We start from the raw sequence: 16,886 nt of genomic DNA on the forward strand, positions 1-16,886 counted from the left end.
AGAGAGAGAGAGAGAGAGAGAGAGAGAGAACAAAACCGGGATTCTGGGAAAGAACAGGAGTGAAACCTACCTAGTGACCGTGAATGAGAGATGGGCGCGCGGGCGGGGCGGGTTACAGGGAAGAATTGCTCACCAAGCCCCGCCCAAGTCTGTTTCCCAGGTAACGGGGTAAACAGACTCCATCTACTCTCCTAGGCAGGAAGCAGTCTGCAGGGAGTACCGGGAGTATGTGTTCTTTTGTGAGAGTGGAGTCCCCCAAACCTTTGCAAACTTCAGCTTCTCCGTTAGAGATGAGTTCCCTGAGAAGGACGAGAGCACCTGAAATCTCGGAACTTGGACTCACCCCAGAACAAAAGGGCGATATAAGAGACAGGGTACTTAAGGGGTCAAAATCTCCCACGGAGCTGGAGTTTCAAATGAGACTAGAACAAGATCGAAGATGGAGGGAGAGGATGGTATCATCAGAAGCAAAATCGTCACCTTGCCATGCTCTTGGATTAGGACTAGAAAGACATGCTATTTCTGGCACGCCCACAGAGATGGGTAATTTAGGACTCCACAAGGGCTCTGCTTTCCAGGGATCAAAACCTCTGGGTATGTTACCAGGAAGAGTGGGACCAGAAAACAAGGGACTTCCACCTTGCCTTCGCTACGGAGAGACACTACACCCTCCTTTGGGCACAGTACATGCAAGTCCACAGGCCTCAGGGAGCACGAGGAGGCCTCTAGCCTGTGGTTCTGCCTGGACGGATGCCGTAGTGGAAAAGCAGCCTACTGTAGGCTCAGAACTAAGAAAAGAACTGGAAAAAGAGCCCACCTGTGTCGTGGTGAACCCCTACACAGAGACGCCCCCTAAGGAGGTAGACATTGGGTTGCCACAAACCGAGGAATCAGATGAAGCCAAGAATACAGAGCCTCTAATAGGTTTAGTAAGAGAATCTTCTGAATGTCCATTTGCTCAACAACTGGAAGAGAAAAAGGAGCCCGCCAGCACCGAACCGGGAGTGGAGCCTCCAGGGAACATCAGACCTATATATTCAGGGAAATTCTTTGATCGGATGCCTTGCTGGCCAAGTGTAAGTTCATGTTATTGTGTCTGTTTGTTTTTTTGTTTCTCCTAGGGTTTTCCCCTTGAATTCGTGGATAGCATTGTTTCCTGATATGATGTAGTAGTGAGATAGGTTTACGTTTGTAGAGACAAATAGCAAAGTTTTCATTGGGATTCTGTCTTAGTTAGGGCTGCTATTGGTATGCTGAAACACCATGACCAAAGGCAAGTTGGAGAGGAAACGATTTATTCAGCTTATACTTTCAAATCACAGTTCCTCATCAAAGTCAGGACAGGAACTCAAGCAGGTCAGACACTTAGAGGCTGGTGCGTTGATGTTAGGCCGTGGGCTTGCTTTTCGTGGCTTGATCAGCCTACTTTCTTATAGCACCCAAGATCATTGGCCTAGGGACTTCCCCCATAAATCACTAATTAATAAAATGCCCTACATTGCCGGGCAGTGGTGGCGCAGGCCTTTAATCCCAGCACTTGGGAGGCAGAGGCAGGCGGATTTCTGAGTTCGAGAGTTCGAGGCTAGCCTGGTCTACAGAGTGAGTTCCAGGACAGCCCGGGCTACACAGAGAAACCCTGTCTCGAAAAACCAAAAACCAAAAAAAAAAAAGAAAGAAAGAAAAGCTCTACAGGCTTGCCTACAGCTTGCTCTTAGAGCAGTATTTTCTCAGCTGAGGTTCCCTCCCCTTTAATAACTCTGTCTTGTGTCAAATTGACATAAAACGAGCCAGTATATATTATTTTTAAAGAATGTAATTATATATTAATAATGTATATAAGAATGTAATTATGTTGTTGTTGTTGTTGTTGTTTGAGACAGGGTTTCTCTGAGTAGCCCTGGCTCTCTTGGGCAACTCAGAGATTCACCTGCCTCTGCCCCTAGACCGTTAAGATTTAAGGCATGTGCCACCACTGCCTAGCACCAATACAAATTCTGACCCTTTTACTACTGGTTTCTTTGCAGAAATTCCTTAGATGCCTTCTGACTCCCTGCCTTCCTTCCTAGGTGTTAGCTTGCTGCTGTTTACACACCTGTGGTTTTTCCTGTTTTCCTTCTCTCTTTGCCTTTGACTTGTTTTCTCCCCATTCTCCATTTCTTCGACCCTCTCGCACACTGACACTATCAAGATTTCTAGCGTTCATACGGTGAGTGGGGAGAGGCCTTTCTCTTATGTCCATTATTCACTCAGTATTGTCTGTCTTTCAACAAATTCTTGTAGTCATCAATGTGGGAGTCCAGGTCAACATGAGATGGAAAGTGTATGTCCTTTGACCTGTAGGCTTAGGCTAATCCAGTGATGGAAACAAAAAACAAAATGAATATTTCACAGGCGTCAAAAGGAAGATTAACATTTTTTTCTTCCTCTGTAGAAATGCATTTTTTTTATCACTAATCTCATAGAAATACTTTACAAACAGGATAGGCAAAAAGCCTAAGGGAAGGAAGTATCAGAGCTGGGTGTGGGTGGGCAAGACAGATAGGTTATCATGAATCTCACGCTAACTTGGGCTACAAAGGTGAGACCCTGCTCAGAAATCAAAACCAACCAAACCAAAAAATAAAAGGAAGGCATCAACCTACAAATCAGCAGAAGACTGGCTGCTTAGCAAGCAATGAAGTTCTGCATTCTAGTCATCTGTCTTAGTTAGGGATTTACTGCTGTGATCAGACATCATGACCAAGGCAACTCTTATAAGGACAACATTTAATTGGGGCTGGCTTACAGGTTCAGAGGTTCAGTCTATAATTATTATTATTTGGTTTTTCTTTTTTTCTTTTGGTTTTTCGAGACAGGGTTTCTCTGTATAGCCCTGGCTGTCCTGGAACTCACTCTGTAGACCAGGCTGGCCTCAAACTCAGAAATCCACCTGCCTCTGCCTCCCAAGTGCTGGGATTAAAGGCAAAGCCTGCGCCACCACAGCCCGGCCGGTTCAGTCTCTTATTATCAAGGCGGGAGCATGGCACGTACGGTGCAGAAGTTGCTGAGAATTTTACATCTTGCTCCAAAGTCAGACAGGAGAAGACTGACTTCCAGGCAGCTGGGTTGAGTGTCTTAAAGCTCATGCCTTCAGTGACACACTTCCTTGAACAAGGCCACACCCACTCCAGTAAGGCCACATCTCCAAATAGTGCCACTCCCTGGGCCAAGCAAGTACTGCTGCTTCCATTCCGCAGTAATCTTTGGGTATAGTAAATAAGCCACAGGATAACTCAAACTGTTCCTACTTCATTTTGTTTTTTGAGACAAGGTGTTGTGTTATGGATCCCAGGCTGTCCTCACACTTGCTTCACCTCAAAGAAGAAATTGCTTTGTTGGGGGCCAGGAGTCACCCCACAAACCACACAAACACCCATCTCAGTCAGACAGGAATGGTTTATTGAACACACACCTAAGACTGATCGATCAGGGCCATAGCTCAGAATTTGGAGGCTGTGGCTACAATGCTGAAGATTTTCAGCATTTAAAGTTAAAACCAGGAGCACCACAATGAACTCCTGCACAGGTGCTGAAAGTGCTGACTGGTGGTCAGCCCTGACTCAAGCCATTTTAGACATAACAGTTTATATTAACCTTTAATTTGATGAGATCTGCGTGATGCTTACAGTTGTGGAATTTCGTAAGATTAACAAACCTCATACAGAACACAACAGGGTATGTGGTTAACATGACCCAGGACTGAGTCAAGTTATTTTTCTTCATCAATGACTGACAGGCATATTACAGCAACGATATGAAATAGCTGGCAGGCATGAAGCAAAATGGCTGCCACTATATTAGGGGGCAGACCTCAACAACTTTGTTTCTATTGAGACAGGGTCTGTCTATGTATTTCAGGCTGGCCTTGAACTCTCCATCTTCTTGAGGTAGGGTCAGAGCTAGATAAGACTACATTGTCCAGTGAAGAGATTCTTTTTGTTTGTTTTGGTTTTGGTTTTTGGTTTTTCAAGACAGGGTTTCTCTGTGTAGCCCTGGCTGTCCTGGAACTCACTCTGTAGACCAGGCTTGGCCTCGAACTCAGAAATCTGCCTGCCTCTGCCTCCCGAGTGCTGGGACTAAAGGCGTGCGCCAACACTGCCCGTTTTGTTTGTTTGTTTGTTTGTTTTTGTTTTGTTTTTGAGATTTTTTTGGTTTGTTTTAAAATTTCAAGACAAGGTTTTTCTGTGTAGCCTTGCCTATTCTGGACCAGGCTGGACTTTGAACTCAAAGATTTGCTTGCCTCTGCCTCCTGAGTTCTGGGACTAAAGGTGTGTGCTACCACCACCCAATTAAGAGAGGATTTTTGTTATGTTTAAGACAGGCTTTCGTATAGTCCAAGATGATCTTGAACTCCCAATCCTCCTGCTTCAGCCTCGAATCTCTTTTGCTTCCGTGATCCTGAGGCATTCAGAGTAGATTTCCCATGCTGAAATTCAAAGATAAAACTCTAATAAGGAGCTTATATGGATCCTGCAGAGCTTTGTCTGGGCACAGTGGACTTTTGTTCCCCTTGGTTCTACATTTGTGCTTTTGAACTGTCTTGAACCACTCTGCTTTCTGCTCTGTCAGATTACCCAGCCACTGCTTCTTCTCTGGGTGTGCCTGTTCTTATTTCTGCATTAGTTCTGTTGTTTATGGCTTCTGGTCTAGCCTTACACATATATGTATTCTGATTTTTGGCTTCTGTGCTGGCTGATCTTATGCCAACCTGACACAAGCTACAATTATCTGGAAGGAGGGGACCTCAATTAAGAAAATGCCTCCAAAAGATTCAGCTGTAAAGGCATTCTCTTAGTTAGCGATTGATAGGAGAGGGCCCAGCCCATGGCTTCTCCTTCAGCTCCGGCCTCCATGTTCCTGCCCTGTTTGAGTTCTAGTCCTGATTCCTTGGATAATGATCAGCAATGTGGAAGCATAAGTAAAAATAAACCCTTTCCTCTCCAACTTGCTTTTTTGGTCATGGTGTTTCACCGAAGCAACAAAAATCCTAACAAAGACAGCTTCCAGAGAGCATTGTTCTAAAATGTCTACTTCTGCCACCTTCTACTCTTTTCTCCACACATTTACCCTTCCTTTCTTTCTTTTTCTTTTCTTTCTTTTTTTTTTTTTTTACTTTTTAATATTTTTTTGAAGCAGAGTCTCACCTTACCACTGAAGTGAAGGCTATCCTGGAACTTGCCTGGAACTCACAGTGATGCTCCTGCTTCATTCAGTCTTCCCAGTTGTCAAGATTATAGTTATGAACTATCATGTAAGCATCTCTTTCTCTCTCTTTCTCTGTCTCTTTCTCTCTTGACCCTTCCCTCATTCTCTTCCTCTCTCTGTAGCTTATGATAATTTTGAATTGGTGAACTTTCTGCCTTAGCTTCTTTGAAGGGAGCAAAGAGAGTGTCAAGGAGACAGTGATTAGTTGGGTGATGTCTTAGGGTTTCATTAGTGTGAAGAGACACCATGACAAAGGCAACTCTTATAAAAATTTTTTTAATTGGGTCTGGCTTACAGTGTCAGAGTTTCAGTCCATTATCATCATAGTGGAAAGCTTGGCAGTGTACACAGGTGGACATAGTGCTGGAGGAGCCTTGAGTTCCACATGTTGCTCAGAAGGCAGTCAGGAGGAGACTCTCTTTTTTCACTGGGCAAAGCTTGAGCATAGGAAACCCCAAAGCCCACTCCCCTAGTGACATATTTCCTCCAACAAGGTCATGCCTACTCTAACAAGGCCACACCTATTCCAACAAGTCCACATCTAATCCAACAAGGTTATACCTACTCCAACAAGGCCATGCTTCCAAATAGTGTTATCCCTCGTGGGCCAAGCATTAAAATACATGAGTCTACAGGAGCCAAACCTATTCAAACCTCCACAGGTGGCGTGGCTTTTGCCTGGAATCCCAGGTTTCAGGAGGCTGAGACAGGAGGATTGCCACAAATTCAGGCTAGCCTGAATAGAGAATGAGAAACTGTCTCAAAAAAACAAAAGAAAGCAAAGCAATGAGTAGCTAGCAGTGTTTAAACATGGCTAATGAAGCCAACAGAGAGTCGAGGTTTGCACCCTTCTATGATTTTTCCACAAAATTTCATGCTATACACAGTTATTTCAACATTGAAAACTGGTCTTTTTTTATTTAATAAACAAACATTTCACTATAAATTCAAAGTTATTTTATTTGGTTTGGGATCAGAACCTATGAGGTTGTTTTTACTGAATTATTGCAGAGGCAAGCTTCTATACTGCTGTTTTCAGTTCATGAACTGCAGAAATATGAATTAAACTATCAGAAAAAAGATTAACCAGAAGAGTTGCACATCATTTATAGGCACAGGGGTTCACAGAAAATAAGGGAGCCTCAAAATGATTGTTAGACTCAGGGACTTATTAGCACTTCCACAAAAGGAGATGTTGAGAAGCTGGTCACAGTGGCCCATACCTGTAAATCCCAGCTACTTAGGAACCTGAGGTGAGAGGATGGTAAATTCAGACCAGATTGGACAATACAGAGATGGGAGAAGTTGGGGAGTGGGGGAGAAGAGGATAGAAGGGTATCGAGGAAGAAAGAAATAGAGAGAAAGAAAGAGGGTGGGGAGAGAGTACATTCAAGGAATGATAGATTGTAGAGACACAACTAGGAAATACTTAGGGGTAAATAATGCAAGACATGGGCTATTTTGGTAGAGAGACTGTGTGTACTTTACCTTGACATAGCCAAGGGGAGTGGTTCTTAACCTTTCTAATGCTGTGACCCCTTAATACAGTTCCTCATATTGTGGTGACCCCAACCATAAAATTATTTTCATTGCTATTTCATTACTGTAATTTTGCTGTTATGAATCATAAAGCAAATATCTGATATCTGATATGCAACCTTTGTGAAATGGTCATATGACCACCAATGGGGTTGTGACCTGCAGGCTGAGAACCATTGGCCTAGAGTCACCGTAGAAGGGAGTCTCAGATGAGAAATTGCCCACATTAGATTGACCTGTAGTTCCCATAGACATGTCTGTAGAGGGATTGTTCTTGATTGTTAACTGATGGAGAAGGGCCTAGCCCACTGTAGGCAGCACCCTTTCCCAGGCAGGTGACCCTGGGGTGCATAAGAACACTAAGCATGGGCGAGTGTGCCATCAAGCAGTGTACTTCCATGGTTTCTTCTGTTTTGTCTAGACTGTGAGTTCGTTCATCAGAGGTGGTGTAAAGTAGCAGGTAGGTCTGACTGAGTTTCTGCCCCAACTTCCCTTGATGATAGATTGTCACCTAGAAATGTAAGCCACATAAACATACTCCTCCCTTATGTTGGTTTTGTTTAGTGTTTTATCACAGAAACAGAATGAAACCAGACATGTGTTTATACAAGATCATCTGATGAACTGTCCTCAGGTGCTGAGAGTTGCTCTTGCTGGATTTGGGGACACTTTATATGGACAAGTCAAAATCCTACTTTTAAGCAGAGCAAGGATCAGGAAAGGGACTCCTACTGTGCCTGTTGATTCTTGCTCATTTCAGCGCAAAATTCTATTGTATATTTTAGGTGATTTATTTTGATTCTTAGATGTTACATTTTTTTTTTTTAAAGACAGGGTCTTATGAATCTCAGGCTAGTCTTGGACTTTCTATGTAGCTGAAGATGACTTCAATTATCTAATTCTCCTGTCTTTACCTTCCAAGTGCTGATACTGCAGGTGTGCAGCCCCATGCCTGGTTTGTGCAGTGCTGGTAGTCAAACCCATGACTTCATGCATATTTGACGGACTCTCTACTATATCTTTAAAGCCCCTGTTCTTTTTATTTGTTTTGGACAAGATTTTGCCATTGTAACTCCTGCTGGCCTTGAACTCTTGGGAATCCCTTTGTCTCAGACTCTTGAGTTTGGAACTATAGGAATGATTTATCATGCTTAGTTCCCAATTCTTTCAGTTTTTTAAAAAGAGTAATGTGCACATTATAAAAATATCAGCCACGTTGAAACAGATAAAGGAGAAAGAGATATGTGCTGTGCTTCTGGAAGTAGATTCTTACTAGCTTTGCTATGAGCAACGGAAGGACAGATAAGACCCCAAGTTACAAGTAAGTAGGCAAAGCCAAGTACTATTTGAATTGTTCTCTCTAGGAGCTGGGCTATAAGTAACATGCTAGTAAGTATAAAAATATTTTCTGGGATTCTGTGAGAGTTTGTTCAAGTCTCGAGGCTAATGCTAGGAAGTGTGATTTAGGGGCCAGCCTGGGCTACATAAGAAGATCTGTATCTTAAAAACCAAATTTGTTTGAAACACACAAAGATATATCTCATACATTTGGAAATTAAATAATTAACTAGTGAAAAACGTTAAGATTGTTTGTGGCCAAGCGTGTTAATGCTTGTGATCCCAGCACCAAAGTGGTAGAGGCAGGACTGCCATAAATTTGAGTGAAATCAAAAAATAGCAGGGGGGGGAGCCTGTTGACATTGTACACACCTGTAATCTCTGCACCAGGGAGGTGCCAGGCAAGGATTAGGAGTTCAAGGTCATCCTGTACAAAGCCAGTTTCAGACCTAAACAAACCAGAAAAAGAAACTGTTTCCAACAGGTAAGCAGTTCAAAATGTCACAGAATCACTGAATGCATTTCTGTTACTTATTTGTCTACTATCTATTCAATTGTTCCCTTATTTTTAGTAGCGTTTGTAGCATTTGAGGTATAGGCCAAGTTTGGAATACATTCCATTCTTTAACAATGCTTAATGTTTTTTCCCTCTAAGGCTGGAAAAGTTAAACCAGTTGGATACAGAGTTTCAACCTGTTTGACTGAAAAGCTTCCCAGGGTGAGCAATTCACAGCCTTTCTGTTTGTACCTTGAATATGAGCCATAGGAGAATGGACTCTCAGCTTTCCTCACGAAAGTGTGCACAGATGTAATGTGGTCAGTTTTGAACCTTTACTATACCTGTGCGATGTCTATTGATTTTGTCCAAGAAAATGAAAATTAAAATGTACATTTTTTTTTAGTTTACAAAAAAATCTAGGATTCAATGCATTTCAGTAGGAATTATGACATGTTTGTAACCTGCATGTTTTGGAGTGGGGGAATGTCTGACTATATGTCACACGTGTTCAGGTATCCATGGAGGCCAGAAAAGGGCATGGAATCTTTGGAGCTAGAGTAATAGGTGATTATGTGTGAGCCACCTGATGTGGTTACAGGGAACCCAACTCAGGGCCCCTGGAAAAGCAGCAAGTGCTCCTGAAACTACTTAGCCCTTTTCCAGTCCCCTAAATTATAGTCTTAAAAATGTTCTAAAATTAATCTTTATTTATGTGTATGAGTGCTTTGCATGTACTTATGACTGTATACCAGGTGCAAGACTGGTGCCCCTAGATGTCAGAATCGATCATCAGATCCCCTGGAACTGGAGTTACAGAGTTATGAACCAACATGTGGGTACTGGAACGGAACCTGGGTTCTCTTGCAAGAGCAAATGCTCTTATGCACTGAGCCGTCTCTTCAGCCCCTCAAACTATAATATTTAAAGTATTTTATTTCAGTCAATAAACAAATTTTCCAGGGCGTGTCCTAGTTTTTGTATTCAGGAAGCCACCACTGCCTAGGGAAGTTGAGTTGATCTTTTGAAACTTGTGCTTCGTGCTTCTCTTTTCTTGTCTCACTTTCCCCAGCTTATGACTCCCCCAGAGGCAAAGAAGTATTTCAACTTCAGATATCCTCCTGCTGGAGCAGAAAGAGTATTTTATGGCAGAGCAAAAGATCCCCAAATCGCACCTTATTTGACACATGGATTAAGATCTAAAATCGCAATTCCGGTAAACCTTTCTTTTTTCTTCCTCTATTTTTTTAAAACAATTGGATATTTTATTTATTTACATTTCAGATGTTATCCCCTTTACTCATTCTCCCTCGCTTCCAGAAACCCCTTATCCCATCCCCACTCCTGCTACTTCTATGAGGGTGTGTCCCCATCCATTCACCCACTCCCCTTTCCCTGCCCTCCCATTTCCCCACACTGGACCATCCAGCCTTCTTGGGACCAAGGACCTCCTCTTCCACCAATGCCTGACAAGGCTATCTTCCCTTACATATACACCTGGAGCCATGAGTCCCTCCGAGGCTGGTGGTTTAGACTCTGGGAGTTCTGGTTGGTTGGTATTGTCACAAGCCCCTTCAGCTCCTTCAGTCTTCTCTCTACATCCTTCATTGGGGACTCCATGATCAGTTCAATGGTTAGCTGCGAGCATCCGCCTCTGACAGAGCCTCTCAGCAGACAGGTATATCAGGCTCTTGTCAGCATGTACTTCCTGGCATCCACAACAGTGCCTGCTTTTGATGACTGCACATGGGAAGGATCCCGAGGTAGAGCAGCCTCCAGATTTCTGGAGTCTAATTTCTTGAGTTCTTTGTATATATTAGATATTAGCCCTCTATCGGATGTAGGATTGGTAAAGATCTTTTCCCAATCTGTTGGTTGCTGTTTTGTCTTATTGACAGTGTCCTTTGCCTTACAGAAGCTTTGCAATTTTATGAGGTCCCATTTGTCAATTCTTGATATTAGAGCATAAGCCATTGGTGTTTTGTTCAGGAACTTTTCCCCTGTGCCCATGTGTTCGAGGCTGTTTCCCACTTTCTCTTCTATTAGTTTCAGTGTAGCTGGTTTTATGTAGAGGTCCTTTATCCACTTGAACTAGAGCTTTGTACAAGGAGATAAGAATGGACCGACTTATATTCGTCTACATGCTGACCTCCAGTTGAACCAGCACCATTTGTTGAAAATACTGTCTTTTTTCCACTGAATGGTTTTAGCTCCTTGTCAAAGATCAAGTGACCATAGGTGTGTGGGTTTATTTCTGGGTCTTCAATTCTATTACATTGATCTTCCTACCTGTCTCTGTACCAATACCATGCAGGTTTTTTGTTTGTTTTGTTTTCTGTTTTTTTTTTAATCTCTATTGCTCTGTAGTACAGTTTGGTGTCAGGGATGATCTTTTATTGTTGAGAATAGTTTTCCCTATCCTGGGTTTTTTGTTATTCCAAATGAATTTGAGAATTGCTCTTTCTAACTCTGTGAAGAATTGAGTTGGGATTTTGATAGGGATTGCATTGAATCTGTAGATTGCTTTTGGCAAGATGGCCCTTTTTACTATATTAATTCCTCTAATCCATGAACATAAGAGATCTTCTGAGATCTTCTTCAATTTCTTTCTTCAGAGACTTGAAGTTCTTGTCATACAGATCTTTCACTTGCTTGGTTAGATTCATACCAAGGTATTTTATATTATTTGTGACTATTGTGAAGGGTGTCATTTCCCTAATTTCTTTCTCAGCCTGTTTATCCTTTGAGTAGAGGAAGGGTAGTGATTTGTTTGAGTTAATTTTATATCCAGCCACTTTTCTATATCCAGTTGTTTATCAGGTTTAGGAGTTCTCTGGTGGAAGTTTTGGGGTCACTTAAGTATACTATCAAATCATCTGCAAATAGTGAAATTTTGACTTCTTCCTTTCCTATTTTTATCCCGTTGACCTCCTTTTGTTGTCTAATTGTTCTGGGTCTAATTTCAAGTACTATATTTAATAGGTAGGGAGAGAGTGGGCAGCCTTGTCTAGTCCCTGATTTTACTGGGATTGCTTCAAGTTTCTCTCCATTTAATTTGATGTTGGCTACTGGCTTGCTGTATATTGCTTTTATGATGCTTAGTTATGGGCTTTGAATTCCTGATCTTTCCAAGACTTTTACCATGAAGAGGTGTTGAATTGTTTCAAATACTTTCTCAGCATCTAGTGAGATGATCATGTGTTTTTTTTTTCTTTCAGTGTGTTTATATAGTGGATTATGTTTTTGGATTTCCATTTACTGAACCATTCCTGCATTTCTGGGATAAAGCCTACTTGATCATGATGGATGATTGTTTATTGAGAATTTTATTGAGTATTTTTGCATCAATTTTCATAAGGGAGATTGGTCTGAAGTTCTCTTTGTTGGGTCTTTGTGTGGTTTAGGTATGAGTGTAATTGTGGCTTCATAGAATGAATTGAGTAGTGTTCCTTCTATTTCTATTTGTGGAATAGCTTATAGAGAATTGGTATTAGGTCTTCTTGGAAGGTCTGATAGAATTCTGCACTAAACTCATCTGGTCCTGGACTTTTTTTGGTGGGGAGGCTTTTAATGACTGCTGCTATTTCTTTAGGGGTTATGGGACTGTTTAGGTGGTTTATATGACCTTGATTTAACTTTGGTACCTGGTATCTGTCTAGAAAATTGTCCATTTCATCCAGATTTTCCAGTTTTGTTGAGTATAGTCTTTTGTAGGAAGATCTGATGATTTTTTGAATGTCTTCACTTTCTGTTGTTATGTCTCCTTTTTCAGTTCTGATTTTTATTAATTTGGATACAGTCTCTGTGTCCTCTGGTTATTCTGGCTAAGAGTTTATCTATCTTGTTGATTTTCTCAAAGAACCAGCTCCTGTTTTTGTTGATTCTTTGTATAGTTCTTTTCGTTTCTACTTGGTTGATTTCAGACCTGAGTTTGAGCATTCCCTGATGTCTACTCCTGTTGTATGTATTTGCTCCTTTTTGTTCTAGAGCTTTCCGGTGTGTTGTCAAGTTGCTAGTGTATGCTCTCTTCAATTTCTTTTTGTAGGCACTTAGAATTATGAGTTTTCCTTCATTATCATTAAATTCTAAAAAGTCTTCAATTTCTTTCTTTATTTCTTCTTTGACCAAGTTATCACTGAGTTGAGCATTATTCAGTTTCCATGTGTATGTGGGCTTTCTGTTTTTGTTGTTATTGAAGACTAGCCTTAGTCTGTGGTGATCTGATAGGATGCATGAGATTATTTCAATCTTTTTGTATCTGTTGAGGCCTGTTTTGTGAACAATTCTATGGTCTGTTTTGGAGAAGGTACCATGAGGTGCTGAGGAAAAAGGTATATTCTTTTGTTTTAGGATGAAATGTTCTATAGATATCTGTTAAGTCCATTTGATTCATAACTTTAGTTAGTTTCACTGTGTCTCTGTTTAGTTTCTGTTTCCATTATCTCTTTATTGCTGAGAGTGGGGTGTTGTCTCCCACTATTATTGTGTGAGGTGCAATGTGTGCTTTGAGCTTTAGTAAGGTTTCTTTTATGAATGTGGCTGCCCTTGCGTTTGGAGCATAGATGTTCAGAATTGAGAGTTCATCTTGGTAGATTTTTCCTTTGACAAGTATGAAGTGTCCTTCCTTCTCTTTCTTGATAACTTTTGGTTGAAAGTCGATTTTATTCAATATTAGAATGGCTACACCACCTTGTTTCTTGGGACCATTTGCTTGGAAAATTTTTTCCAGCCTTTTACTCTGAGGAAGTGTCTGTCTTTATCACTGAGGTGTGTTTCCTATAGGTAGCAGCGGGCTGGCTCCTGTTTTCATATCCAGTCCATTAGTCTATGTTTTTGATTGGGGAATTGAATCCGTTGATGTTAAGAGATATTAAGGAAAAGTGATTGTTCCTTCTTGTTATTTTTGTTATTAGAGGTAGAACTATGTTTGTGTAGCTATCTTTCTTTGGGTTTGTCGGAAGAGGATTACTTTCTTGCCTTTTCTTGAGTGTAGTTTTCCTCCTTGTTTTGGAGTTTTCCATCTATTACCCTTTGTAGGGCTGAATTTGTGGCAAGATATTATGTAAATTTGGTTTTGTCATGGAGTATCTTGGTTTCTCCATCTATCTTGGTAATTGAGAGTTTTGTTGGGTATAGTAGCCTGGTCTGCCATTCATGGTCTTTTAGGGTCTGTATGACATCTGTCCAGGATCTTCTGGCTTTCATAGTCTCTGGTGAGAAGTCTGGTGAGAGTAATTCTGATAGGTCTGCCTTTATAAATGACTTGACGTTTTTCCCTTGCTGCTTTAAATATTCTTTTTTGTTTTGTGCATTTGATGTTTTGATTATTATGTGACAGGAGGAATTTCTTTTCTGGTTTAGTCTATTTGGAGTTCTGTAGGCTTCTTGTATGTTCATGGGCATCTCTTTCTTTAGGTTAGGGACGTTTTCTTCTATAGTTTTGTTGAAGATATTTACTGGTTCTTTAAGTTGGCAATCTTTGCTCTCTTCTATATCCTTAAGTTTGGTCTTCTCATTGTGTCTTGATTTTCTGGATGTTTTGGGTTAGAAACTTTTTGCATTTTGCATTTTTTTGACCATTATGTCAATGTTTTCTTCTTTTAATTGGATAATTTATTTATTTACATTTCAGATGCCATCCCCTTTCCCCATTTCCCTCCCTGGAACCCCCATCCCATCCCCTGTTCTCCTTTTTGCTTTAAACCATTTTAATTACATGGATGTATTAAGGTCAGATCTAGTTTGAGGGTCTAGCAATACAATAGAGGCAAATAATCAAGGAACAAGCAAGACAATAAACACAAATAGTCAAAGAACAAGCAAGGCATAAAACACAATTCCATAATCTCTCCCATGATCACTGTTTCTAAGGGTTTATTAGGATGACCAAAATATCTATGTCAATGTTTTCTATGGCATCTTCTGCACTTGAGACTCTTCTATCTCTTGTATTCTGTTGGTGATGCTTGCATCAGTGACTCCTGATTTCTTTTCTAGGTTTTCTATCTCCAGGGTAGTCTCCCTTTGTGATTTCTTTATTGTTTCTACTTCCATTTTTAAATCCTGGACGTTTTTCTTCAATTCCTTCACCCATTTGGTTGTGTTTTCTTGTAATTCTTTAAGGGATTTTTGTTTTTCCTCTTTAAGGGCTTCTACCTGTGTTCTCCTGTATTTCTTTAAGGGAGTTATTTATGTCCTTCTTAAAGTCCTCTATCATCATCATGAGAAGTGATTTTAAATATGAATCTTGCCTCTCTGGTGTGATGAGGTATCCAGGGCTTGCTGTGGTGGGAGAATTGGGTTCTTTATTTTATTTATTTATTTATTTATTTATTTATTTATTTATTTCTGAGACAGGGTTTCTCTGTGTAGTCCTGACTGTCCTGCAACTCACTCTGTAGACCAGGCTGGCCTCAAACTCAGAAATCCACCTGCCTCTGCCTCCCAAGTGTGAGAATTGGGTTCTGATGATGCCAAGTAACCTTGCTTTCTGTTGCTTACATTCTTGTGCTTGCCTTTTGCCATCTGGTTATCTCTAGTGCTACCTGCACTCACTGTCTCTAACTGGAGCCTGTCTCTCCTTTTATCTTGGTTGTGTCAGAGCGTCTCAGAGTCCAGCTGTCTCTGTGATCCTGTGATCCTGGGTGTCAGAGCTCCTGGGAGTCAGGCTGCCTCTGGGATCCTGTAATCCTATGATCCTGTACGTGTTAGATCTCCTGGGAGTTCAGCTTCCTCTGGGAATTGTGAGATTGGTTGCAGAGGTAGTGCCCTAGGTCTGCTCAGTGCACTGGCTCAGAATGGAAGGAATCCTTACCAATGGGTCAGGAACAGACCAACTGGGAGTCAATTGCTCTGGGTTCAGTGGATCCTCAACTGCTCTGAGTGAAGCAAATCCTCTGGAACGGGTCTGAATATGCTGTCTTCCCAGGAGCAGACCCACTATGAGTCCAACAAGAAGGGCCAGGCGGAGAGGGTGGAAAGGCTTTCTTCTTCTATTAATCATTAATTTACCAAGTTAGAAAGTTGTACAAATAATGCTATAAGTGAAATTCATAATTCCTGTGGGTATTTTCTTTCCTCCTTCTGGCTTCTAAAAACATTAGTCTTGGGCAATAGGTTGAGTTTTCAAGCAGCAGTAACTAAGAATAGGCAAAGGAAGCAGCAGTTCAAACCCCAGTCTTCACTGATCCTCAGATGGTATGAGGCTGTGGCATCCCATTTTCCCAGTAAAGACAAATGTCATCATACCTTATTAACCATTAAGAGAACAGGCCTGCTTCTCTTGCGCTGAGGCCCTACAGAGAGGAGAGCATATATAGATCTTGGGTTGACAGAAAGTATTTGATGCTGACTGCCTGGATATAACTATCCTCTAACTGCTTATTTATCTGTCTACCTATCTTTCCTTCTATATTAGTTATCTGTCTTTTATTTATTTAAGTTTATTGGTGGGGCTAAAGCTGGAACTCAGGGTATTATATATGCTTGGTAAACACTACTATTGAGCCCTATGACCAACCCTCCATTTTTTTTTTGTTTAAAAACCTTTTCTCACATTGTGTGTGTGTGTGTGTGTGTGTGTGTGTGTGTGTGTGTGTGTGTTACAACACCTGTGTGGAGGACAGATGAGAACTTGGGGCAGTCAGTTCTTTTTTTCCATCAAGTAATTTCTGGGGACTAAACTCAGATCATCAGCCTTGGCAACAATTTCTCTTACCTGCTGAGCCATCTTGATCATTTAAAAACATTAATTGGTTAATTGTTATTGTGTGTGTGTGCATGTGTGTGTGTGTGTGTGTATGCTATATGTGTGGCGCATGCATGTAGGGACTCAGAGGACACCTTTGTAGAGTGGATTCTCTCCTTCTTTTACATAGTTTCTGGGGATCAAAGTTAAACTAGCAGGCTCTTGTGGCAAGTATCTTCACTTGCTGATCCATGTCTCAGGTCCTTTTTTGTTTTTGAGGCAATGTACCATGTCCAGTATCTATCTCTCTTGTCTTTCTGTTCCTGTTTATCTCTCCTGTGTTTTGTTTGTTTGTTTGTTTGTTTGTTTTGTCATTTGTTTGAGGCATGGGCTTTTCTACATAGCCATAGCTATCCTGGAACTTGCTTTGTAGACAGGCTAGCCTTGAATTCAGATCCACCTGCCTCTCCCTCCACAGTTCTGGGATTAAAGGCATGTGTTTCCATACCCAGTGCTTTCTATCATTTTTATCATAGTGCTCTCCTACTTAAGTGCTGGAATTATAGTACTGTGTCATCAAGT

At 41.2% G+C, this 16,886-nt stretch overlaps 1 protein-coding gene across 1 annotated transcript in view; it reads left to right on the plus strand.

The window, feature by feature from the left end:
- Positions 1 to 227: 227 nt before the first annotated feature.
- The window catches only part of Efhb (EF-hand domain family member B), a 63,134-nt gene continuing 46,475 nt past the window's right edge, over positions 228 to 16,886 (plus strand). The window contains exons 1-3 of the mRNA XM_028766684.1: positions 228 to 1,076; positions 8,777 to 8,839; positions 9,690 to 9,833. Of these exons, the coding sequence (XP_028622517.1) occupies positions 228 to 1,076; positions 8,777 to 8,839; positions 9,690 to 9,833 (1,056 nt within the window). The remainder of the gene's footprint in view (positions 1,077 to 8,776; positions 8,840 to 9,689; positions 9,834 to 16,886) is intronic.

The sequence above is a fragment of the Grammomys surdaster genome, unplaced genomic scaffold (genome assembly GCF_004785775.1).
Source record: "Grammomys surdaster isolate TR1022 unplaced genomic scaffold, NIH_TR_1.0 169, whole genome shotgun sequence".
Lineage (NCBI taxonomy): Eukaryota > Metazoa > Chordata > Mammalia > Rodentia > Muridae > Grammomys > Grammomys surdaster.